The sequence below is a fragment of the Humulus lupulus genome, chromosome 7 (genome assembly GCF_963169125.1).
Source record: "Humulus lupulus chromosome 7, drHumLupu1.1, whole genome shotgun sequence".
Classification (NCBI taxonomy): domain Eukaryota; kingdom Viridiplantae; phylum Streptophyta; class Magnoliopsida; order Rosales; family Cannabaceae; genus Humulus; species Humulus lupulus.
The window spans coordinates 94,301,149-94,328,077 of record NC_084799.1 but is presented as its reverse complement, the minus strand read 5'-3'; the positions used below and the strand labels follow the sequence as shown (position 1 = coordinate 94,328,077).

At 32.0% G+C, this 26,929-nt stretch overlaps 1 protein-coding gene across 1 annotated transcript; it reads left to right on the top strand.

Moving 5' to 3' along the window:
• The first annotated feature begins 933 nt into the window (after positions 1 to 933).
• On the top strand, positions 934 to 2,667 carry LOC133791979 (uncharacterized). Its single transcript, XM_062229889.1, has one exon. The coding sequence runs from the start codon at positions 934 to 936 to the stop codon at positions 2,665 to 2,667; it is 1,734 nt and encodes a 577-aa protein (XP_062085873.1).
• Positions 2,668 to 26,929: the final 24,262 nt, after the last annotated feature.

The window sequence follows — 26,929 nt, the reverse complement described above, 5'->3', positions numbered from 1 at the left end:
TACAATTATTTTAATTTCGAAAAAGACTTATTTGTCATTGGGCAATGTTCCCTTGCATACACTGTCACACACTTATGCTTGAAACAATGCAATAAAAATTGTACACAGTTTATAAACAAAAAAAAAATGTGTGTAAGACTCATACATGTTGATTGATTTACTTAAGAATATGTGCTTGTGACTGAATTGTGCTTTATTTCTCTCGAATATTCGTTCTAATTTTTCATTTTCACAAGTGTTCTTATCTATGATTTACGCTAACTCTTATTTTCATTTGCTTGATTTTATTCTTATCAGGATGACTATCTTTGATCAAAGCAGATTTTTTTTTGGGTTGAGTTTTTATTTTTGTTCATATATATAAAATAAAAAAATGATAATAATAAAAAAAAGAAATAATTTGACAAGGAAATTCTTGGTGGACCGAATCATTGTGGTGATTATGAGAAATTATGCATTTAATTGTGTGATTTAATATATTCTTTGTCTCCAAGGAATTTATTTTTGTCTTCTTTCTCATTTTGGAATATCATGATTTGTATCTTTATTGTCTTGTACTTTATTTAGGATTTTTTTTAATAAAAAAAAAGGGAAAAAAGTCAATTAGGAGATCGTGTGGGGTATTTTTTTCTGGTTACCTTTTTTTTTTTGGGATTTTATGAATAAACTGAAATTTAAAAAAAAAAGGGTAAGTTGTATGAAGATCGTGTGTATTAAAGGTTGTTTCCTTTTATTGTTTTAATTAAAAATTTTAACAAAAGGGAAACCTTTTTATTGCCGTGAGTTTCTAAATTGGGTAAGTATTGTATTTAAAAAGGTTTGCCATTACCCTATTTCTTCTCACCCACGATCTCACTTAGTCATTTCATCTTCTTCTAATTGTTTTTCTCTCATTTTCTTGTAAGTGTTTTTGTTTTCTCAGAGAAAAAAAAAATGGTAAGAACTCGTGGTGCTTCCTCCAAGAAGACTCTTGTTTCTCAATCCCAAAAGATACCATCTCCTTCGCCTCCTCCGTCTGTGTCAACAACGCCTCTTTCTGTTCCAGCAGCTCCCACATCTGTTGGAAAGTCCTGCAAATCCAAGGCTCGCAAGAAGGTGTTTTCGCTCTCTCATGAATACCCTATGGTGTTTCCAGATATCTCTGCTGACATTGAGGCACCACCATCTAAAGTGGTGGTGCCCTCTCGAGCCAAGGACCATTCTCCTCTTCCTTTTGATTCGTCTTTGGAGGCTAGGGCAAAATCGAAATCTTTTTCATCCTCTTCCAAAGCTGCTGCTGCTGGGTTGCTCAAATTGCCCTTGAAACCGAGTCAGTCCAAGAAAAATTCTGTGACCCCCAAAAGGAAATTGGGGTTGGACGCGTCTCTTTCTCCCTTGTCTGCTGCCAAAAAAAAATTGAAGGCTCATCCCCCTTCACTGTCTTCCTCCGAATCTGATCCTGAGGAAGAAAAGTCAGAATCTGAAGCAACCCATGATACCACATTGTCTGATGAATCGGTTCCTGACAATGCAGAATCAGAGGCTGAGTCTGATGAGCCAGAAAAAGAAGACATTGTCCCCTCTGAACAAGAAGCCGAATCTGACTCAGACCACATTGCATCTCCTTTGACATCCAAAGCTAAAGGGAAGAAACCTATTTCTGGTTCTACACCTTCTCCAAAACATTCAGGTGTAAATTTCAAACCTTATTCTTCCATTTTTTGCTATAATGATAATGCACGTGATATGGTTCTATATGCTCAAAGGAAATTTATCATTGAAAGAAATTATGTCTTGAGTGATCATCGTCCTATTGGTGTGCTAACAATGCTTCAAGATCGACAATGGACAGATTCTTTGGTTAAATTTTCTGGTTTTGTGGATAGAATAGTCAAGGAATTCTATGCCAATCTTACTAATGAAATTATTGAACCTTCATCTCCTCTGTATAATAAAGTGTTTGTTAGGGGCCATTGGTTCTCTTTTTCTCCTCAAGACATTGCTCTTGCTTTGCATCTTCCCCTTGCTGTTGAGGATAATGTTGATGGTGCCTCTCTTGACAAGGACATGGTTATCACTGAATTGGTAGGTCAAAAAATGGTATGGCCATCTAATACAGTCATCTCGGTCTCCAATCTCACCTACACTTATGCTGTTCTCCATAAGTTTGCCACAACTAATTGGAAGCCCACTTCTCACACCGCCACTATCTCTTTTGATATGGCCTCATTTTTGTACAAGGTGGGGACCGGTCTTAGTGTAAATTTGGCTTCGGTTATTCATGATCAAATCATTGGGTTTCGCAAAGGTAATAGGAAAAACTTGAATCTTCCTTTTCCTCAAGTTATTTATAAAGTGTTGAGTATGCAGAAAAAAGATCTCCAACGTGATCAAGAAGACTTGGTGGCACCCACTACTGCTGCTTCCTACAAGGCCTCTGCCCCTCCTACTGAAGCCACTGCTGCTCCGTCCTCCAAGAAAGTCAAGCCCCAATCCCTGAAGATTTCCTCGGATGACATTCCTCATGCCTCCTCCTCTGTTGCCACAGATTCAGGACTTGTTGCAACCGAAATAGCTGCTGTTCGAGCCTCTGTTGATTCTTTGACTGCTCGAGTGATGTCACTTGAAGGATTGCAACGTTCTGTGTTAGAAGCTGTTCAATCTCTATCCAAAGATCCAGTTGTTTAGTTTTCTTTTAATTTTTTTCCTTTAAACATTGATACTCTTTTTATTTTATGATTCTTTGGCTTCTTTGAAAGACACAAGGGGGGAGAGTAGTACTATTTCCAAAAACCTGGTTGTTTGTTGTTTTGTTTAACTCTGGACCTTCTTATTTTGAGGGGGAGTTAAGTCTATTTTATTTACATGTTTGTTATAAGTTCACGCATGTTTGCAGGGGGAGTTCTTTCTCTTTACTTATCACTAACATTTGTGTTGCAAGTTTTTGAATTAATTTTGTCTATCAAATTGCCAAAGGGGGAGATTGTAAAATCCTTTATTGGCATTTTTGATAATAATGACAAAATTAATTAAAAGGGTATTTTCGAAATTAGTAGTTTCCTCTTTTGTAATATTTTGTGGTGAATTTTGAAAATGGGTAGTTTCTTGTTTTGTTGAAATATGTCTTCCTATATTCAGATTTTTATTTATGTGTTAATAAAATAAATATATATATATTTTCCTATAAAAGAATATCTTTTTCTTGAATTGGAAATTATTAGTATTTATTTTTATTTATCTGATTTGGTTGCCCAGAAATTGTGTACAGCTTGCAATCATAAAGGATATATTGTTTCCTTATTTATTTAAGGAAACTGGGTTGAAAAAAACTGTCCAGGTTCAATGAATCTATTTGAACGGATTGCCAGTCTGTTTGAACAGATTTTGACTTTGCTGTTTTGGAAGATTTTCCATTTATTGGCTGTTTGATTTCTGATTTGTTTTCCACGACCTAAAGGGATTCTAAAAAGTATATAATCATCCTTAGGTCGTTGGTTTTCAATTATCTCTCTTGGTGTATTATTTTCCAGATATTTTTCAAGTTTTAGAGAGACTTTTTTATTATGTGAAGAACTTGAGTCCAGCAAGTTCTTAGTGGATTATTACAGTGTACTTCTGTATTGTTTTCCTTTGTGTTAATTGTGCAGGTTGAACACACTTGGACATTGGTCATCAAGCTTCGGGAGAAGTCTTGTTCGTGAGTCACTTTTCGGGAGGAAAAGTGCAAGTGTTATGATTTGAAGGGAGTTCAAGATCTTAGCACTTCATAAATTTGATTAGAAGTTTAGATTACAACAGTTGCGACAAATTCAAGAAGGAGTCTTTATTTGTATAAGTAAATTTGGTTTTGTAATCATTTAGATATTCTTCTAATAAATTTCATTCTCTGGGTGTGGCCTCGTGGACTAGTAGCAATCTGCAAAGATTGCTGATACCACGTAAAAATTCGTGTGTTCTTTACTTTATGTTCGTTTTTATCTTCTGGTCACAAAGTGTTTAAACATATCTGGTTTCTGTTCAAACAGTCTTGGTATCTGTTTAAACATTTCTGTAACAGTTCAACAATTAATTATTTAATTTAAATAATTAAGTTGGTAATCATAAAAAATGGAATTTCATTCTCAAACTCACATTTCTTTTCCAAAATAATTAATGGATTCATTTATTCCAAGAACCAAGAGTACCAAAATAAAACATACCCTTCATGCAAAACAACCACCACAATTCTAACATGGCTTTTTATATGAAAAATAAACCAACCAAGAAAAAGGAAATAAAACCACAAAATTTTCCATTACCTCTTGATAGTGTAGAACAACACTTACAATAAGTTAAGCCCTTTGATACCACAATAACCCAGGCTCAATCAAAGACCCAAAAAAACTATATCTTAGAATTAAGAAGAGAAGAAAGGATTAAAGAATTCAAAACACAAGATTACCTTACCTTCTCTTCCCTTTTTCTCTCCTAGGTTTCAAACCCTCTCTCTCCTTTTTCTCTTTTCCCTTTCCCTTACTTTCTTTTCTTTTCTCTCTTCCTTTTCCTTGTGAATTCGGGAGCCACCAACTAAGTGAGCACTCAATTTTTTTTTAAAACCTATGATGGCCGAAACCCTAAGCTAGTGGGAAAGAGAAACTTTCCCAAATTTAATTCAATTTATTTTGCCTTTGAAATAAAAGAAATAAATAAATAAAAACAAAGAAAAAAGATGTCAACCTAAGTCAAATAGGGAAACAATTCCTTTGCTCTTCCATTTTCTTCTCCCACACTCTCTGGATATTGGTAATCAAACTGGCAAAGTTTAATAAAAAGGCTAGGGATTATATCCTTCTAAATTTTGAAGAAAATATAAGATTTTGAAATAAAACCTTCTAGGCAGCCACCTTGTTGAGCATTTTTCACCAAACAAAAATTATCTTTTTGGCCTAATTTTTCTCAAGGATATTTTTAGAATAACCTAATTTGGACCTAAGAAAAATGATATCAAAATACAAAGCCAGCTCGATTTTGTATGTCTCCTAAGTTTAAGAAAAATCAAGATTTCAAAATAAAACAGTTTCTGACCATAATTTTTGGTGACAACTTTCACCTAGTTAAAATGTGTATTTTTATCTAATCATTGGTATGGAACTTCTTGGTATATCCAAGAATGTCTTTGTAAAAAATTGGAACTTTTGGGTCTACAGATTTAAAATGGTAGCTTTCTAAAGTTTGGAAATTTTAACAAATGGAACAATTTTTCAACACTTGGAAATATTTTGAGACATTTTACCAAAAAGTAAGTTTTAAAGGATATTCAAAAGTAGACTTAGATTTTCACCTTAACTAAGTAATAAAACTATTTTAAACACCAATAAATGGAATAAACTTATAATGTTAAGATTCACCTTAAAATAAATAGATAATAATAATTAAAATGGGATCCAAAGCCTATTTTCCCAAAATAATTAAGAAAAAAAAATTCTTTTTAAATAAATGTTAAGCAATTTTTAAGAATAAATTAATTATTCCAAGCCTAATTAAAGTCAAAAGTTAAACTTATTTTCCTTATTATCGAGTATTAATTGAGCATTATTTCTTCGCCACTATTTGTTAAGGGATTAAGCTTAGTGCATCATTAGTATTATACATTTAGATAACCCAGCGTGGGTCGAGAATAGAATAGATCTTGGAAAGTAATTAGGGTCGAACCTATCTAAAGAATCTAAGGTTCTCGAGGACTTAGAGGGAAGGATTCAAAAACCAATTGTGAATTATTGTATTAGTTCAATTGTTTCTATATTGATCTTAGTGCCCAAAGAAAACTTAATAATTATTAATCACCATAATTAATCCGAGTGCACTGTATATGTTAGCTATAGTACTTGCTAATCGAGAACGAACTTCTAGTAGAGGAAAATCCCGCATATTGCTAAGGACTACTTGCAAGTCAACTCTGACTTCTTTGACTCCAACATGAATAACTAGTGTATTGCTTGTTAGAATTAGGTCACAAGCACAAGTATACACAGTCATTGTAAAAAGTCTATAATGGTGTTGTCCTAGTAGAAATGAGTCGAGGTTTAATTCTGATATTGATGAAATGGCTGAGAGCATTATTCCACAGAGTTGTAATGCCTGTGAGGAGGTAAGAATACCTAATGGCACTAATGGCACTAGTGTCAATAAAATATGCTAGTGAGGCCAAGGGCCCGATAATCGTTGACCATTATTAGACTAGTGTTGCCATACCCATGACAGTAGTTGATAATTGATATGAAAACTGCTTAATTGAATATTGATATAATGCATGCTCTCTGTTATTTATATTAGGATTGGTTAATCTGATTAAATACAAGAATAAAATAGAGAGATTATTGATGTGATGCATGTACTCTATGAACTATATTAGGATGTGATGATCTAAATTGCATAGGAATATAAGTTGTAGAGAACTTATTTGGGGTAAAAATTATAAGTTGCCTCTAGAATAGTAATTGTTTGTGTTGTTGCTGATAAGATTGCTCAACCATTGTTCTAACTACTCTAGGGTTACGAATATTGTTCTATATATCTGTTTTGCTCTGGGATCTTCTACGTGTAGGTTTGAGTTTGAATTTTGGTTATTTGGCACGACCAAAAGTTTTCCAGGACGCATACGCGATCGTGAATTTTATGCTTAGGGCCCGGTTATACGGGAACCCTAATTCTGGTTAGATTCATGAATGTTGTTGTTAAACTTGATTGTCTCTATTGATGTTATTTGTGTTGGGTTGATCTTACTAAGCATTTTTTCTTACCTAGTTATTTCATGTTGTAGGGAAGCTGAAAGGCAAGGAAGAGCAGTGAGCACTAGAGTGTGCGTTATGGAAATGTATATGTGTCCCGACTGTGGGAAATCTACACTTTTGAAAAAAAATTCTTACTTTTATAAGAACATATCTTGGGCTATGTATTTTGAATGTTTAGAACTTTATATTGTTGCAATCATTTTTTAAGTATGCACATACTTCCAAACTAAAACATTATTGTGTTTAAAAGTTTTTCTTATACACATTTATGAGTCTTTTTAAGGTTAAAATTATTATTATTTCGCATTGTTAATTTTGTAAATAATTTAGGTCGTTACATTGTATCTAGAGGAGTGTCCTTGGAAAACTCGACCTAAATTTGAAGGAAACAAGTCCTACGAGATGGAGATCCTATAAGGAAGACTACGAGCTGGAAGTCCTACGAACTAGTAGGGGTTTAAAACTGGCTTACGTAGATCCACTTGTGCCCCTATATCACGTGCCCTAATCTTAGAAAGTTCTGTCACATCGGAAATTGCGTTTCAGAAACTTGGTTTTGGATAGTGGTTTTAATGCAAAACCACTTAAGAAACGTGGCCTTTAAGTTATCCAATTGATAGGTTAGAAACCCATAATTCTAGCCTAGATTGTTCTTCGTTCAAACCTCAAAAATCGAGAAAATGCCTAGAAATTTACCTATTTTGTTAGTCTCTCAATATACAGGGCTAAATAAACCTATAATTTCTTATAACCTATTTTTCTTTGCAAAACATAAATATGCAAGCCAAAACCCTCGACAGAATCAGTACGTAAAAAAAGTAACTTTGCAGAAGCATTCAAAAGAAAACCTATAGTAAGAAATATGAATAAATTTGCAGCAAAGAATGGAAAATCACTTATGGTTCTGATCGAAGGATTGAAGGAATGGAGGGACTAGGGTGATGAATTAGAGAGACTAGGGTGATGAATAAGAGAGAAATTTTCAAAGGGTTTTTAAAAGTTTCTGAAAAAATGAGAGAGAAAATGAAGCTTTTTTTATCAAGGGATGCAAAGGTGGTGAGGATCGACTGATTGAGTGGCCTTATATATAGGCTAAGCTCGAGGAAGATTTGGTGTCAGTCGATCGAAGAAACTTTAGATCGAAGGGCTAAAATTAAATAGAGAAAAGATTGACAAAAAAGGTGACAGGACAACTGTCACTGTACTCGAAACTCGAACATACGCCTGTATAAATCAGACATGGGCCCATACTCGAGAGGGTAGGTGGGCACCTTTCTCACGATGGAACTAGAAAAGCCTTTACTATGTGTGTTAGACATATGAGTGACATCATACACAAACAAAGGATCGGGGGGAAATGTTGTACCTAAAAAACACGAGCTGGCATGTCTTTATTCACGGTATAGCTTGAAAGCAATTAATGAAGAATATTAAGTCCTTAGAACATTGTATTTTTTCTAAGATGAGTAGCTCGGATAAAGCCCAACACTAGTAGACATCAAGGAGATTGCCTAGCCAAGTCGACCAGATGTTGTAGAGATCGCTTAGCACCATCTCACTGTAGCCTGTAAACCTCGACCTCGAAGAATGCATTTAGCTCGCCATAAACGCTTGGAATACACAAGCATGAATTGCTAAGGAATGGGAGACGTTACACGAATAAATAACTGTTGGTATTGAATTAGAAAAATGTAATGACCCAACTATTTCTAAGACCTTGGACCATTAAAACTACTTACATAGCTACTACTTTTGGAGAAAACATACATAAGAAATAATCATAACTTTATTAAAACTCCAAAATAAATATTGTGCAAATTACAAAATAAAATGTAAAATATGGTATGGGTACCCATTGTTTAATAAAACATAAAACATAACTTTAAATTATTTGTTCAACAACTAAATGCGGAATTACAAAAGAAACATAATTCAAAAGACTAAAATAAACGTCATCCTCGATTGACACGCAGTCCATTCATTTCATTCATCCTCAACACACAAGCCAAGCTGCCAAGAATCCTTCCGCCTTCCATATCATTTTCCTGCATCACACTAAAAATAAAGGAGTGAGCCTAATGCCCAGCAAGGAAAATCTATTAAAACATACATAATAAGACTATAACATATACTATAAACATATGGCTATCAAAAACATATATCATATAAAATTACAATGACCATCATACTTCTTGGGGCTTGTTAACTAAGCAAGTCATATGCTCATAAATTTGTGGGGCTTGCTATCTAAGCAAGTCATATGCCCATGAATTATTGGGGCTTGCTAGCTAAACAAGTCATATGCCCAAGGACTATAAAACATACTATACATATACATATCATAACATAAACATATTATAACATATAAGAACATAAAATATATCCTATTTTCCTTACCAAAAGCCAGGATATTTTGGAACAAGAACGGGATTAGAACACTCATATAAACCAACAGTAGAAAAGGTGAGAATCTCTAAGAATAAAGATGAATATGAGAACTAAACCATCAAGAAGAAACTTACCAAGAATGACCTTAAGTTTCAAGAACTTAAATACCTAATCAAGAATCAATAAAAAGAGTTAGGATATGAATAAAAGAAACTAAAGAAAACTATAGAATCATAAAGAACTGGACTTAAGGAATAAGAATACCTTGAATGATCTTATGGTTTGGTCTAAACCTCAATACCGAAATCACACTATTTCTCACTTCCCAAGTGTTTATAAAGCTTAGAATGATAAAGCTTTAACCCAAAACCCAAGTTTATCTCTTTATAGTAACACTAGCACCTTGGAGGCTCTAATCAAATGATTGAAGAATGTAAAAAAATGGCTGAGCACTAGGTCCTATTTATAGAGTTCAAGGAGTGAAACTAACCCCTTTAAATTTGAATAAATAAATGATTATAAAATGAAAAATATTTGAATTTCCGTTCATCTGACACCCAGAACTCGGTCAAAATCGTTCAAAGGCAGGTCAAAGTTGTTAAGGGTATTTTTTTTAAATCAAAAGCCAAAATTTTAAAAAATCATCACTAAGGGCGATATATCGACTCTACCCTAATCCCGAGCCCCCGTTCATACAATCGTGCAAAGTCGACGCATTTTCTGTATCTTCCGTAGGCGATATATCGGCCCTCTATGCTGCGATATATCGGCATACATTGATATATTAAACACGTATTTGCACTTTTCAACATAATTTGAATTGGATAAACAGCTTTGACTGAGTCATAATACGATCCTAACAGCTGCTGGAAGGTTCTAAAGCTTCTAGATCTTTCTTTTATTAAAACTATCCATAAAAAATACTTAATTCCTTAATAATCATAATTATGACAAATGTCACACTCTTATTAGTTCTATCTAAACCATAGGTTATAATAAATATATATATCTATGACTAGCAATATTAATCAAACCTTATGTTATAATTAATATTCTTAAACTATAGGTTAAACTTATAAAATCCACAACTGTTACTATCAGTTTCCAACTAAGTCCCGGTTTGAACCAAAATCCACGGTGACTAACATACTAATACTAACTACTACTACTACTACTATCTAGCTAGCTAAGTAAATATTCTGGGACACTACAAAAAAATATCAAAATACGCAATAGATTAGTGTAGAAAAGGGATTTTCCAAAAAATTATCAATACCAGCCAAGATCATACATATATATAGATATAGATATATTAAATAACACATATATATATTAGAGATTAGCTATCGTACTCGATCAAGTGTCTTTAAATCTTTTTGTAAAATAAACGATCTTCCTATCCTTGTGAAAGGTCACGCCTTAGCCTTCCAAGTCGATCCTCTAACACACAAGGACGTGTGTGAGCATGTAGGATTCACAGGTTGATTAGGCTCTCTAGATGTACTCAACACATGAGATTTAAAGAGGTTTGAGAAGAGAACTGCTATAAAAACTTATAAAATTCAGGTTTAGAAAATTCTATCGTTTCTTTTCTTAGAGAGAGTCTAATAACAACTGCTTAATTAAACTCCTTGAAAAGAATCGCTTCTCTTTCAGTTTTATAAAGATAATTAACTAATTTAATTAATCTTTATATTATTTAAATAAAACTGATTAGTTATAACCTATTTCAATTATTTAATTTAAACCATATTTAAAAGAATAATTAAGTAAAGAAATTAGTTTTAAATTCAAAACTAAATTCCCAGGGATAGGGAAATCCCTAAAGTGGCGCTATTCACTGTGTAGCAGAGTGAGTGGCGTGAGCCACTATGTGGTTATCCTTGATTTTCTCATTTTTTTTGTTTGATTAATATTTAAGATAATATATTTATCCCAAAATAAATATTAGTTAATTCAAAATTAACATTATCGTAAAGATATCAATTTTAAATAAATATCTTATAATAAGAAAATAATTAAAATCTCCCAAACATTAATCCAAACATGATTAATATTTATTTTAACATAAAGTTTTTCCAAATGAAAATTATATAGTTAATTAATTAAATAATTCATAATTAATCAATTGCCCATAATTATCACATAATTATTTTCTTGTTCTTGAAAATTATTTCATTTGCAATTTAGTCATTCTCTCTATAAACCTTCATTGTGACATCCTTACCCTTCACAGTGTAAGATAGAGGCAACCCAGGGACCATTAACCTATAATGCGAAGCTCTAATAAACCAGATTATTAATTAAACTCTTTAATTAAATAATTTTATTTTTTTAATTCCATGATTACTCCACTATAAATATGGAATTGCACTTTAAGTATTTATAGAATTATATTAAAAGAGTTTTCTCTTGTAGTCCATTGATATAATTAATAAATGTAGTTTTGTCCTCCATTTATTGGTTCATTAATTAGAGTTGGTCAAAATTATCTTTTCTCCTTCTAATTACCTCTTGTTCCTTAAGTACCATTAATTCACTAGTGAATAATTAATCTATAGTCATATTATAGATTTGAGGTCAATATATAACGCCCTGAGACGTTACTTAGGGAGTCTGTTTAAAATAATAAACAAATAAATACCTTAAGACCCTAAAATAAAATATTTGTTTAAAATTTAAATAGACAATGAGATCTCATTATTTAAAAATAAAAATGTTGGACGCTAGGTTTAATAACAACAACGTAAGAAAATAAGAATTCAAGTCTGAAAATTTAAAAAAATGAAATTTATTTCTAAAACATAAAATAACTATGCCCAACCTCGAACATGTTTCTTCCACGCCTCGAGCCTGCACCACTCACTTCTTCGCTTTGCCTTTACCTACACACAGTGTACCTGTGAGCTAACGCCCAGCAAGAAGAGCTATGTAGGACATAACTCCCCAAACTAGAAATCATAAACTTTCAACTAAACATAAACAAACATCATAATCATAATAATCATCGTGCGATATATAAACACAACATCACACTAACATAACGCATGTTATACTCACACACATAAATACTAACAAATCATGTTGATTAGACATGAAATGTAATACGCCATGCCTGCGTTGTACTCACACTCGACATTCCCACGGTGGCACCTAATCTAGCCGACGCTGTACTCACACTCGTCTATTCCCTAGAGACATCGTTTCTCTGCTTGCGCTGTACTCACACTCGGCAGTTCCGCAGTGGCATCCTATTATCCTGAGTTATACACACCCAAGATAATTCCTGCAAGTGTTATACTCACACAAGCAGCTAGAGTCTAGTAGCACACCTACTCTATCATCTAAGCATGTCTACTAACTAAAATCCCTAGCACTATCCTCATGCTAGGCAATCTAATGCAACAATTCAAGTCACAAATATAATTACACAATTAAACAAATAAGAAAACAAGGTTTTACGCATAACGTACACCTTGTGCACAGATGTCCACTCTTCTTACCTTAAGTAGTGCGTTCTCCGTTGACGTGTCCCGAACCACTTGTTATGTCACCTCGATGACCGCTAACTCCTAGATGTCCAATTACACAATGACAATTCAAGGAAAATAAAAATAGGCATCAGAATTTTATTTCAAAACCCTAATTATCGAAATAATTTAACTATACAATTTTAACGTGCATGACATGTAAATTCAAATAATTTTTCACAAAGGTTCAAACCATAATGTCACATGCACAAACAAGGATGTTTCTAACGTAACACATGAATTCATATAAATATTTTTTACGTGAAAAATTATCAAAATGTCCTTTAATATCATAATTACATAAAAGACTAAATAATTTTCTAAAAATTATCATATGACAACAAAATTTAACAACCAACTTTACAAGACCCTAAATAATTAGCAAAGGATCATATAAGACCAGAAAAATAATTTTTAACATTTATGAATTATTTTTCCTTAATTTCCCAAATAAAACTCAAATAATTCAAATAAATATACAACCAGCCCAAAATTCAAGCTGAACATACACAAATGTTCAAGAATCCAAAATAAACTTATAAACATTATTTTAAAGTTTTCTATGTAAAATAGCTATTTTTCTTCATTAATTTAATAGAAAACCCAATTAATTCAAGAAAAATACATAAACAATTAAAAAATAGAATATAACTGCACAAGTCAGTTTTCACACTCTACACTAACATAAAAAAATTACCTAGGTTTTAGAACAACAGCATTAATATTTTTCATAATTAAAATATAGAATATGCCAAATAAAGTATGAAAATTACATAAATGATAAAAATTCTAAATAAAAACTACAGAGAGCCTTAGAATCTTATTTTAAATATATAAAAATTCTCAGAATTTTTAGAATACTTTAAATAATTTTTGCACATTTATTTCCTTAAATCACATATTTAAAAGCAAATAATTGAAGAAAATTAACAAACATGATCAAAAGTTAAATCTAAACATAAAAAACCATTTTACATCATACATAGAACATTAAAACATAAATTCATATTTTTCTGAACAATAAAAATATTTTTCATAATTAATCTCTATTTAAACTACAATAAATCATAGTAATTCAAGAAAATATCAGAAAAATACCAAACTAGTTGGAAAATGCTCTAAAATATATGTACTAATTTTTAAGATTAAAAAACCGAAGAAAACACCTCTTGAAACACCAAGATTGGGTTCGCCAAAGTTCACGCCAGTGTTCCCCTCTTCTCCGGCGCCGGCGAGCCTAGGGCTTTGTTTTGGCTGCGTTTCGTCCCGTTATTTCTCTTGCAATGTGATCCCCTCGTGTACAGAACCTCAAAGATACAACCCTCAACCCAAGAAAATGGTTGGAAGCCCTCCGTTCGAGGATGTCTTCCTCTAGTTCGGTGTACCGCCAACAATGGAGCTAAAAATCAGTTTCCTTCCCTTGGACTGTTTCATCCTGTTTCTTCACCTTAAAAGTGATCATTGGATCCCTTAAGCTTGTACACAAGCCTCCACGAACCCAAAAATAACCCAAACCTCATCAAATATGAAATTACCCAAGAACTTGCATTTTCTTGGATAAAAATGGTGAATCTTGTTCTGGGACCTTAAACTTGTTTTTCCCATGTCCAAGATGATCCTTAGGCCCCTAAGAACCGATCTCAAACACCCAAAATTTCCCAGAACTCGCATACACTCCAACCCGACGCTCTCTCTTTTTTTTTTTGAAAAAAAACGATAATGGATGTGTGTGCTCGGTTTAGAGGGTCCTCCACTCTTTAAGGGATCCCAAAATCATGTATTGAATGAGAGGAATCAAAAAAAGAAACAATGTGGATGAAAATATCACTTACCCGATCAATCCTCAAAAATAGGAATTTTATTTCAAATTTTAAGAAAAACAATAATGACCAAATACTACCATTTTAATGGTGTTTAATAATTCAGAAATGATCAGAAAAATAACATATTAAATCTTACAAATATCCATTAAGATAATTTTACCCAATATACCATTTTACCAATCCAGAAACAATGGGTAAAATGGTCATTTCACGTAAAATGTAGAATTATTATTATTTAATCATTTAAATAATAATAATATTCCAACTATGTAATAAAATAATAAAAATAAAACTATATGATAAAATAAATCCCAAAAATATTATTTCCCAGTAATATGTTATTATTAATAATAATATTATTTTTAATAAATAATTAATTTCATTCAAATAATTAACTATTTATTTTGCATAAACACATTTTGAGATTTAATTACCATAAAAAAATGTTTCACTAAAGAACTTGAAAATTTTATTGACATAAGAAGTTCATGCATCTCAAATTTAAAAAAAAATGCAAAAAGACAAAAATGCCCTCAGTGGCAAAATTACAAGATTATCCTTTCGGGAAAACATATATTATACAATAACTATTCAGTTCTAGAATTATCTTTTAAGGAAATCAATATTCGATCTGTTAGGAAAGCATGGTTTCCATTATTGTAAAATTATGTTCCCAGCCATTGATGATATTAAATCTCCAAAACAAAATTCACTAGCCTCAATATACTAAGAGACCTTAACAAGTGAATCAAAAGATCTAATAAACACAAACAAGAGTTTATGATAACTCAGGATTTAGACTGATATACAAATGATCATCTATAATGATAAGAATTAAATCTTTATGGAAAATAATAAGTTTATGAAGATAGTAAATTTATATCGGTCTTGTCATTTATAAACATTATTATATACATCACATTTACCAAGATGTCTATCCACATCAGTAATTTGAATATAGACTACTTACATCCCGTATGCTTAGTAAACCGTACTAGTAACCATTCATTAAAGATTCCTTACTTTTATATGTTACTGAATATTTTATTCATTATATATTATCTTAATTCTCTCGTACTATACAAGATCATATCCTCATAAATAAATATGAAATTTTCTTGATATTTATATAAATTATTCAAATAATAATTATAATATTCAAATATAATAAAAATGTAATTTAAATCAATAAAATGTCTTTCTACATGCTTTTATGGCATAAACCATAACAATCTCCCACTTGCACTCAATGAAAGTAAGGCATCTCCCTTAATCCCATGTTGTGTACATGACCCATAAACGACTTTGCAGGAAGTGTCTTGGTGTATGGGTATGCCAGGTTTTGTTCCGACGCTATCTTCATAACAGTCACATCACCTCAATGCACAATCTCTCTAGCCAGATGGTGTTTCCTTTCTATATGATTTTCTCTCTTGTGGCTTCCGGGTTCCTTAGAGTTAGCTACTGCTCCACTATTGTCACAGCACAGGATTAGTGGCTTCTCAATATCGAGAAGTACTTCCAGATCAGTGTAGAATTTCCTCAGCCAAACCGCTTCCTTAGCTGCTTCACAAGCTGCTATATACTCGGCTTCCATAGTTGAATCTGCAATACTTGATTGTTTAATACTTCTCCAGACTACAACTCTTCCACCAAGAAAGAATACTGACCCAGACGTAGACTTCCGATTGTCTTTGTCTGATTGGAAATTAAATCAATGTATCTAGTAGGGCTTAAATCACCCCTTGAATATACAAACATATAATCTCTCGTTCTCCTAAGATACTTGAGAATGTGCGTTATTGAAATCCAATGTTCCAAACATGGATTTGATTGATAAAGACTTACAATCCCTACTACATAGCATATGTCAAGCCTAGTACAGATCATAACATATATTAGACTCCCCATTGGTAAAGTATAGAGATAGTTTCTCATGCCTTTTTCCTCCTGAGGTGTCTTTGGACATTGCTCTATGGAAAGATTAATTCAATGTCTGGTACGTAACTGACCTTTCTGGGAATTCTCCATAGAGAACCTTTCAAGCATCTTATTTATATAATTAGCCCTAGAAAGTGCCAAGAGCTTGTTCTTCCTTTCCCTTATGATTTGGATTCCCAAAACATAGCTCATTTCTCCCAAATATTTCATTTGGAACGTTTCAGATAACCACGTATTCACGTTTGACAGTATATCTACATTCGTTTCCAATGAGGAGAATGTAATCCACGTAAACAACTAAGAAAACCACAACTTTCCCTTTGACATATTTATCCACATATGCTTCGTCGAAATTCTGTTCAAAGTCGTATGTTTGAATTGTCTCATAAAAGGTGATATTCCAATATCTAGTCGCTTGCTTTAATCCATAAATGGATTTTAGCAACTTACACACCTTTTGATCTTCCCCTTTCTTAGTGAACCCTTCTGGTAGTACCATATAGATATTTTTATCAAGATAGCCATTAAGGGAAGCTGTCTTGACGTCCATTTGCCATATCTCATAATCATAGGTGGCAGCTATGGATAAGAGGATGTGAATGGACTTTAACATGGTCACAGAAGAAAATGTTTCTTTATAATTAATACTCTCTCCCTAAGTGTAAACTTTGGCTACTAACCTCGCCTTGAAAGTCTCTACTTTCTCATCTACACATCTTTTCTTCTTAATGATCTATTTGCACTCAATGGGCCTGGCATCTTCAGGTGGGTCTACAAGTTCCCAAACAGAATTGGAATACTTTGATTCCATTTCTTGGTTCATGGCTTCTTGCCATTTTTCCAGTTCAGGATCCTCCATTGCCTAGTTGAAGGTTAATGGATCGTCACTGTCTGTATCAGAAACATGGACATGCGCCTCATGTTCATAGCGAACAGGTTGTCTCACAATCCTCCCGCTATGACGCTGCATTGGCCATGTGTATCCTCATTGGAACTTAACAACCAAAAGTGCTTGAGTACAATAAAATGGTTACGTTTGAGGTTTTTCCACCAATTTTTTTAGGGTCAATAGTACTTGGGGTCCCCAAGCTTTACCAAATGTATCACTTAGGTCCCTAACCTTTATTTTGAAGCAATTTGATCCCCAATCTATACTTTTTGGCACACATAGGTCCCCAATGATATATTTTATTAAATACATCCTAATTTATGATGGTAAAATAGGATTTTAACAAACAAAAAAATATATTTTCTATCGTACCTCTAAAATATTTAATGTATTACTTTTATATTAGTTAGTTTATTATTTTTTAATAAAAACATTTATATACTTTTAATTTTAAAAGAATGAAACTTATTAAGGGTGCTTCCATCTATGTCCTATTTTTTTTTCTCACTACACACATTTCTATTTAAACTCCTCGTAAATTGTTAAAAATTCTTTCCACAGATATAAATAAAAAATTAAGAAAAAAATTATAATAATTTATGAGGACTTTATATAGAAATATTTGTAGTGAGAAAAAAAAATGTTATAGATAGAAGCACCCTTAATAAATTTCATGCTTCTAAAATTTAAAGTGTGTAAATTTCACCCTTAATAAGTGATATATTCAAAATTTTAAAGGTATAATAGAAAATAAATTTTTAATATTTGATAAGAATATTTAGGTCAATTACCGAAATAATATATTTGGTAATAAATAATTAATTAAAAGGGTGAAAAAGAAAGAAAAAAAGGTGCTATATATATTTGTTAAAAATCTCATTTTACCCTTATAAATTATGGTTTATTTAATAAAGAATAATTAACATTTTTGTCCCCTGAACTTTCACACCTTCAAATCGTGCCTCCTAAAATATACGGGTTAAAATTTCTCCCTGAACTATTACATTTACTGAAATATAGTCTTTTTTTTAGCTTCCATTCTATTTTGTTGTTTAAGCATAATGCGGCATAAAAACTTTGCATTTTTGCCCCCCGAAGTTTGAACACTATCAAAACGTGCCACTTTAAAAAATAAAATTATAAAAAACAATTTTTTTTATTAATTCCAAAAAAAAAAAATTAATTCAAACCTTGAAAAATAAAATAAAAAATCATGAAGGATTAAGAAAATTAAAAAAAATACTAAATTTTAAAATTAATTAACAAAACATTTATTTTTTAATTAAAAATTCATTTAAATATTAAAAAATAATTAATATTCAATTTTAAATAATTCAAATTTTAAAAATTAAAAAAATATACATAAAAGATTATAAATTTAAAATGTACTAATTTTAAAAGAAAATATAAATATTAAAATTAAACCTTAAATAAACTTATATAAAATTTTTTAAACTTCAAATGTAATTTGAATATTAAAATCTAATACACAAACCTATTTCTCTCTCAAATTTCAAATATGCTTCAACTCCATATCGACTACTAAATTATCGTTTTATGAATTAATAAATTATATTGATGATTTTAGATGAAAATTTTTCATCTTTATTTTTTAAGTGAACTAGATGAAATTAATTGAAGAATTAATGGATTATATGTACCAAATATTTAATTTAGATGATTCTAAGTTTGTAAATCTGAATTTGTGAATATGAACAAGCTTGAATTTAGGTTGTTTAAGTGAACTTGAATTTTTTTAGTTGAAATTTTTTATAAGGTAGTGGCCAAAGTTTCTGGAGACATGAGTGATACAAGTGATGAATCTTGGGGGCCCAAGTGTTATATACCCAATTTTTTATTGGGTGTATATGTACAACAAACTCATATGGGGGGGGGGGGGGGGGGGGGGGGGGGGTTATGCACAAATATCTCTTAAGTTTTTAAATTTAATGTTAAACAAATTATTTTTAATTTGATTAATTTTTTGTGTAAATGAATTGGATGTTTTAAATTTTGAAAATATATTTTAGGTTTTTTAAATATATTTTTAAAACAAAATTCAATAAAACCAATTAGATCCAGTCACGTAGTGATCATATAGGTCTCAAAGTCAAACTTAATGACCAAAGATATACGAGCACACAAACCCATTAACAACAACGAGTTTTGTCATCAATTTTTTGCATAAGTATTTAAGTACTAAAATTTCAATTACTTGAGAAGTTTCATCACTACTTAGCCTTTTATTTATTTAATTTTCCATTTAAAACTTTAAAGAATTTTCCCCAATGAATATAACACCAATTTATGAGTTACATAAGGTCATATAGTACATAATTATAAATAAGTAATCTTAGAGGCTTTAACAAATTACACACAAATTATAGCCTATAATATTTTCAATAGTTTGTGATGCTGAAATTATTTGATTTTTTTTTGGATCTTTGATTTTTAGGAGATAGAAAAAAATGAATTTCAAAAGATTTCATTTTCTCATGTTTGTATTCAATAAAAAAAAATTATGAATTAATTTATTTTTAGAAAAATTAAACTTAAATATAGTATAGTTTTATAAAATTTAGAACAATTATAAATGTTGTCTGTGTTTTCATCAAATGACACGTGACACACATTAAGTGGAATTAGGATTCCATAGAAGTTGATTAAGTCTCATGGAGAATGCTTTAGGCTCCATGGGAGGTAAGCCCAACCTTCAATCATAGTTCACCACTACTGGAGGAGTATGTCCTCATGGAAACACTACTCCCCGATTACCATTTTCCAGGATAATACTCCAAGTCTTATTACAAGGCAGTTTCATCCATTCATTTCTTCCAGGTTTGCGAAAAGCCTCCTCAGGACATGGAGAAGGGTTGTTAGGTGTCAAGCACAATGACCTTGGACCAAAAGCAGCCATATGACAATTATAGTTTTACTGATCATGGTGTTGATCCCGTACAAGCGACAAACAGGATGTCTCACGACACCGCCTGATATGGGAAATTGTGCTGCTACCCTTGTGACCAATCCTCAAACACACAAGGACGTGTGTAGGCACGTAGGATTCAAAATGTTTATTTAGCACTCTCTAGAGGTACTCAACACATGATATCTAGAGAGGTTTGATAGAGAAAAGATGAATTAGATAGTATTTCAGGTTTGGGAAAAACTATCGCTTTCTTTTCTGAGAGAGAGTGTCTGAGAGTCGATGAAAACCATTTCTTGTTATTCTTGAAAAGTATCGCTTCTTTTAAGGTTTATAAAGATAATTAAATAATTTAATTAATCTTTATTTTATTAAAATAAAAGAGATAAGTTATAACCTATTTAATTATTTACTTTAAATCATATTTAAAAAAGAATAATTAAATAAACAAATTATTTGAAATTCAAAATTCAAAATTCATATCTCAAGGATAGGAAATCCCTGTGTTCGATGCCACTCATTCTTTAATACAGTGAGTGGTGTGAGCCACATTACGGTTGTCCCTAATTTTCTCATTTTTACTTTAATTAATATTTAAGACAATGTATTTATCCAAAAATAAATATCAGTTAATTCAAAATTAACTTTATCTTAAAAGATCAATTTTAAATAAATAAATATCTTAATATAAATAAGATAATTATTAATCTCTCTTTATATTAATCAAAACATGATTAATATTTGTTTTAACCCATAGTTTTTTATTTATAGTCAAATCATTAATTAATTCATAATTAATCAATTTCCCATAATTATCACATAATTATTTCATTGCCTTGGAAAATTAATTCCTTTGTAATTAAGTCATCCTCTCTACAAATATTTCTTTTGACATCCTTACCCTTGACATTGTAGGACATAAATGATCTGGGGACCATGGGCCTATAATACGAAGCTCCAATAAACCAGATTATCAATTAAACTCTTTAACCTAATAATAATATTTATTAATTCCATGATTACTCCACTATAAGTATGGAATTGCACTCTAAGTATTTATAGAAATATATTTATAGAGTTTTCTCTTGTAGTCCATTGATATAATCACTAAATGTAGCTCTGTCCTCCATTTATTGGTTTGTTAATTAGAGCTGGTCAAAATTATCGTTTTACTATTCTAATTATCTTTTGATCTTTACGTACCATTAATTCACTAGTGAATAATTAATCTATAATCAAATTATAGATTTGAGCTCAATAACTATTCAGTTTCAGAATTAACCCTTCAGGGAACCAATAATCTATCCGATAGGGAAAGTATGGATTCCATTATTGTAAATCATGTTCCCAACCATTCATGATATTGAATCTAAAAAAAAAATTCATTGGCCTCATTATACTAAGAAACCTTATCGAGTTAATCAAAAGATCCAATAAACACAAACAGGAGTTCATGAATACTCAAGATTTAGACTGATCTACAAATGATCATCTATTATGATAAGAATTAAATCTTTATGTCAAATAGCAAGTTTATAAAGATAATTAATTCTTATCGGTCCCATCGTATATAATCTCTATTATATACAACACATTTGCCAAGATGTCTATCCACATCAGTAATCCAAATCTAGATCACTCGCATATTGTATGCTTAGTAAACCGCACTAGTAGCCATTAATTAAAGATTCATTATTTTAATATGTTACTGACTATTTTATTCATTATATATGATCTTAATTCTCTCGTGCTAATACAAGATTATATTCACATGAATGAATAAGGAATTTTATTGATATTATTATATAATTAGTTCAAACATTAAGTATAAAATTCAAATATAATAAAATTGTACTTTGATTTAAACAAATAACATTTCATTCAACATGCTTTTAGGGCATAAACCATAACAATATCCCAATTACACTCAAAGCAAGTAAGGCATCTCCCTTAATCCCATGTTGCATACATGACCCATAAATGACTTTGCAGGTAGTGTCTTTGTGTACGGGTTTGCCAGGTTTTGTTTTGATGCTATTTTCATAACAATCACATTGCCTCTGTGCACAATTTCTGTAATCAGATGGTATATGATTTCTATATGCTTTCATCTCTTGTGGCTTCTAGGTTCCTTAGAGTTAGCTATTGCTCCACTATTGCCATAGTACAGGATTAGTGGCTTCTTAATATCTAGAATTATTTCCAGATCAGTGTAGAACTTCCTAAGCCAAACCGCTTCCTTAGCTGCTTCACAAGCCACTATATACTCGAATTCCATGGTTGAATCTGCAATGCTAGATTGTTTAACACTTCTCAAGACTACAACTCCTCCACCAAGAGTGAATACTGACCTAGACGTCGAATTACGACTTTCTTTGTCTGATTGGAAATCAGAATCAGTGTATTTAGTAGGGTTTAACTCACCCCTTGAATATACAAGCATATAATCTCTCGTTCTCCTAAGACACTTGAGAATGTGCTTTACTGCAATCTAATGTTCCAAACCAGGATTTGATTGATAACGACTTACAATCCCTACTACATAGCATATGTTAGGCCTAGTACACAACATAGCATACATAAGACTCCCAACTGCTGAAGCATAGGGGTACTTTCTCATGTCCTCATCCTTCTGAGGTGTCTTTGGACATTTCTCTTTAGAAAAAGCAATTCGTAAATGACCTTTCTTGGAATTCTCCATAGAGAATCTTTCAAGGACCTTATCTATATCATTAGCATGAGAAAGTTCCAAGAGCTTGTTGTTCCTATCCCTTTGGATTTGGATTCCCAGAACAAAGCTTGCCTCGCCCAAATCTTTAATTTGGAATTGTTCGGCTAACCACTTCTTTACGTTTGACAGTGTCTCTACATTGTTGCCAATTAGGAGAATGTCATCCACATAGAGAACTAAGAAAACCACCACTTTTCCTTTGATATATTTACACGCACATGCTTCGTCGACATTCTATTCGAAGCCATATGTTTTAATAGTTTCATCAAATGTGATATTGTAGGATCTAGATGCTATATTTAATCCATAAATGGATTTAACCAACTTACACACTTTTTGATCTTTCTCATTCTTGATGAACTCTTCTAGTTGTACCATATTGATACTTTCATCAAGATAACCATTAAGAAAGACCATCTTGACGTCCATCTGGCATATCTCATAATCATACGTGGCAACTATGGATAGGAGGATGCGAGTGGATTTCAACATTGCCACAGGAGAAAATATTTCTTCATAATCAACACCTTCTCTCTGAGTGTAACCTTTGGCTGCTAGCCCTGCTTTGAAAGTCTCCACTTTCCCATCTACACCTCTTTTCTTCTTGTGTATCCATTTACACCCAATGGGCCTGACATCTTCAGGTGGGTCTACAAGTTCCCAGACATAATTGGAATACATGGATTCCATTTCTTGGTTCATGACTTCTTTCCATTTCTCATTTTGAGGATCATCCATAGCCTCTTTGAAGGTTAATGGATTGTCGTTGTCTGTATTAGAATTAAGGATATGTGCATCATGTTTGTAGCAAACAAGTTGTATCACAACCCTCCCACTACGATGTTGCACTTGGGTTTTCTTTTCAGGAATAGTAGTTTCATCGGTTTGTCGTTTATCATTTGATGATGATGATGATGAAGGTGATGGAATATTATCAGCTGTGAGTTCCTCCATAACTACCTTGCTCTGAGATTTATAGTTATTCATATAGTCGTATTCAATGAAGTTCGCATTTGTTGAAACAAATACCTTTTGGTCCTTGAGACTATAGAAGTAACTGCCTTTTGTTTCAAGAGCATAGCCCATGAAAATGCATACTTCATACTTTGAATCAAGTTTCCCTTATTTAGGTGTAAGAACATGAGCAGTACAACCTAAAATACATAAATGGTGGAAACTAGGTTTGTTTCCATTCCACAATTCCAGTGATGTTTTTCTTATGGTCTTAGATGGGACCACATTCAAAATGTAAGTCTCCGTTTGGAGTGCATATCCCCAGAATGAGAAAGGAAGTGAAGAGTAACTTAAAATATACCTGACCATGTCCATTAAGGTCTTGTTTCTTCTTTCTTAAACACCATTTTGCTATGGCGTTCTAGGTGCTGTGAGTTGGGATAGAATACCATGCTCCAACATGAAATCTTTGAATTATAAATCCAAATATTCACTACCTTGATCTGATCATAGTGTTTTAAGAGTCTTACCTAATTGCTTCCCAAAGGTTTCAAATTTCCTAAGCATTAGATAAGTATGACCATATCTTAAGTAATCGTCAATGAGAGTGATGAAGTACTAATACACAACTCTTGCTTGTACATTGATTGGACCACATACATCGCTACAAAGGTTCTTTATCTCTATTTCCTTTCGCTGAGAAAAGACGGTTGGTCATTTTGCCTTCTAGACAAGATTCGCAAACTGGAAGACTTCAAACTCTTTGTTCTCTCAAAGGTCCATCTTTTCTTAACAGGTTTATCCTGTATAGTCCTATATGACCAAGTCTAAGACGCCAAACATATGTGTCATCCTCATTTGAAACTTTTTGTCTTTTGTTTCGTTGAAGTTTTTGTACATTAAATAATTCCGAGTTATTTAACGTTTGTTCATTAGGTTTGAGCATATACAACCCGTTTGTATGTTCTACTTGACAAATTTTGAAACAATTCTTTGAAATAACAATCACATTATTATTAAAAGAAATATACAAAAATTGTTCATGCAACATAGATAAAGAACCTAAGATTTTAGAAAATCCATAAATAAAATAAACATTGTTCAAACGAGATAATTGTTCCCAAAATATAAACGAACTATTCCCTTTGCTCTAGCTGAAACATGCGCTCCACTTCCAACTCGCATTGCCACCTCGCCATCAGTCAGTTCCCTTGACGACTCAAGTATCTGCATAGAAGAACAAACATGGTTAGTGACTCATGAATCTAAAACGCAAGATGACATATCGTCTTCCATCTACACAAGCTTCAAGTACAAGCAAATCCAATTTACCTTTTTTTATTCAGCTTAGCGAGATACTTTTTACAGTTTCTCTTCCAGTGACCTTCAACTCTAGAGTGGAGAATTTTTTATTTCGGTTCTTTCTTCTTGGATTTGTTTTCATTCTTGTTATCCTTCACTTTTTGTGCTTGTTAGGTCTATTTTAGTACTGTTTTAGAGTATGTTTTAAGGGTGTGTTTTTCATCTTTTAAGTTGTTTTGGAGCAGAATTATGCTCGTGTTTTGTGTGTTTTAAGGTTTTAATGATTACTCAAGGGTTGGTGTAGATGTGGAGTAACTAAGGCTAATTCGAAGATAAATTGCAGATTTCTTGCGTTAAATGATGTTTAGTCGTGTCGGGGCACTTTAGAAGAGATCGAGGGTCGAAAGGAAGCTTAAAATGTTCATTTTTAAGATGGAGCTATTTTTAGTCGTGGCTCTTGAAGTTGGGCCGCAGTGATGGCTAAGTTAAGAAGGTTGCTATACCTCTGGATTCTGAGTCGCGACGGTTCAATGCTGAGCTGCGGCTCTAAATCATTTTGAGCTGCGATGCAAGAATGCTGGGTCACAGCGCCATTGAAGTTAGAGGCTCCTCGACTGAGGCTTATCGTCCTAGGGTCGCGGTGCTTAATGGCTGGGCTGCAGCGCTTGAATCTGTACAACGTACGGAAATCATACTTTTATGTGGACAAAATGGTCTTTTCGTAGGGAATCGCTAGGGTTATTATAAAAACATAATTATGAGCCATTCAAATGACTGTTGGCCGATGGATAACAAGAGGAACTTGAAGATCAAGATTGGGGAATTCAACAAGAGTTCTTCTTCTTTAAATTATTTTTCTATGTTATTTTTTGAATCAATGGATGTTATGAATTTAGTTATGAATTAATTTTATTTTCTAGGGTTTTAATGTAGTCTCTTGATACTTTATTATTGCTTAATGCAATCTCTATGATTTTTTTTCTTCACTGTGATATATTCAATTTTGTGCTTAATGAATGAGAATAATTTGACGTCGTTGTTTGCATTACTTATGAATTTAATTCAAAATCTAAGAAGTGAGAGTTAAATATGCTATAATTGAATAGACATAGATTTCGATATAGGACGAGAGTACCTATATAGTTTGTGTAACTTTTAGGATTTCTATTCTTAATGCTTGCCTTATATTTGAAATTTATCATAGAGATGTAGAAACTTCACATATAGGTTGAGAGATTTATATATTTTAATAAGAATATAGATTGCTTTAGCAAATCTGCTATCACGATAAGAGAAAGAATAGTGAAAATTGTATTGATGAAATGGTAAAGTGTATAGATGGTGAAATTAAATACCCTAGGTTTAGATCCATTGAATTAATTTTGCTTTTATTTGTTTATGTTATTAGTTAATTGTTAGTTTTGTTAATTATTTTTTATGTTCTTGATATTCTTGAATCTAAGTTTTATTAGTAAAATAGAACTGGGAAGTTAATTTTTGGTATTTAATAAACAATCTCTGTGGGGCGATACTCTACTCATCTATATTATTACTTGTCTACGATTGTGTATACTTGCCAATTGAAATTATTGCAACAAGCTTTTGGCGCCGTTTTCGAGGATTGTTTTATTGATATCAAAATAATTCATTTATGTTCTAATTTTGTTATTTTTCTTCTTATAATTCTAACTTGGTT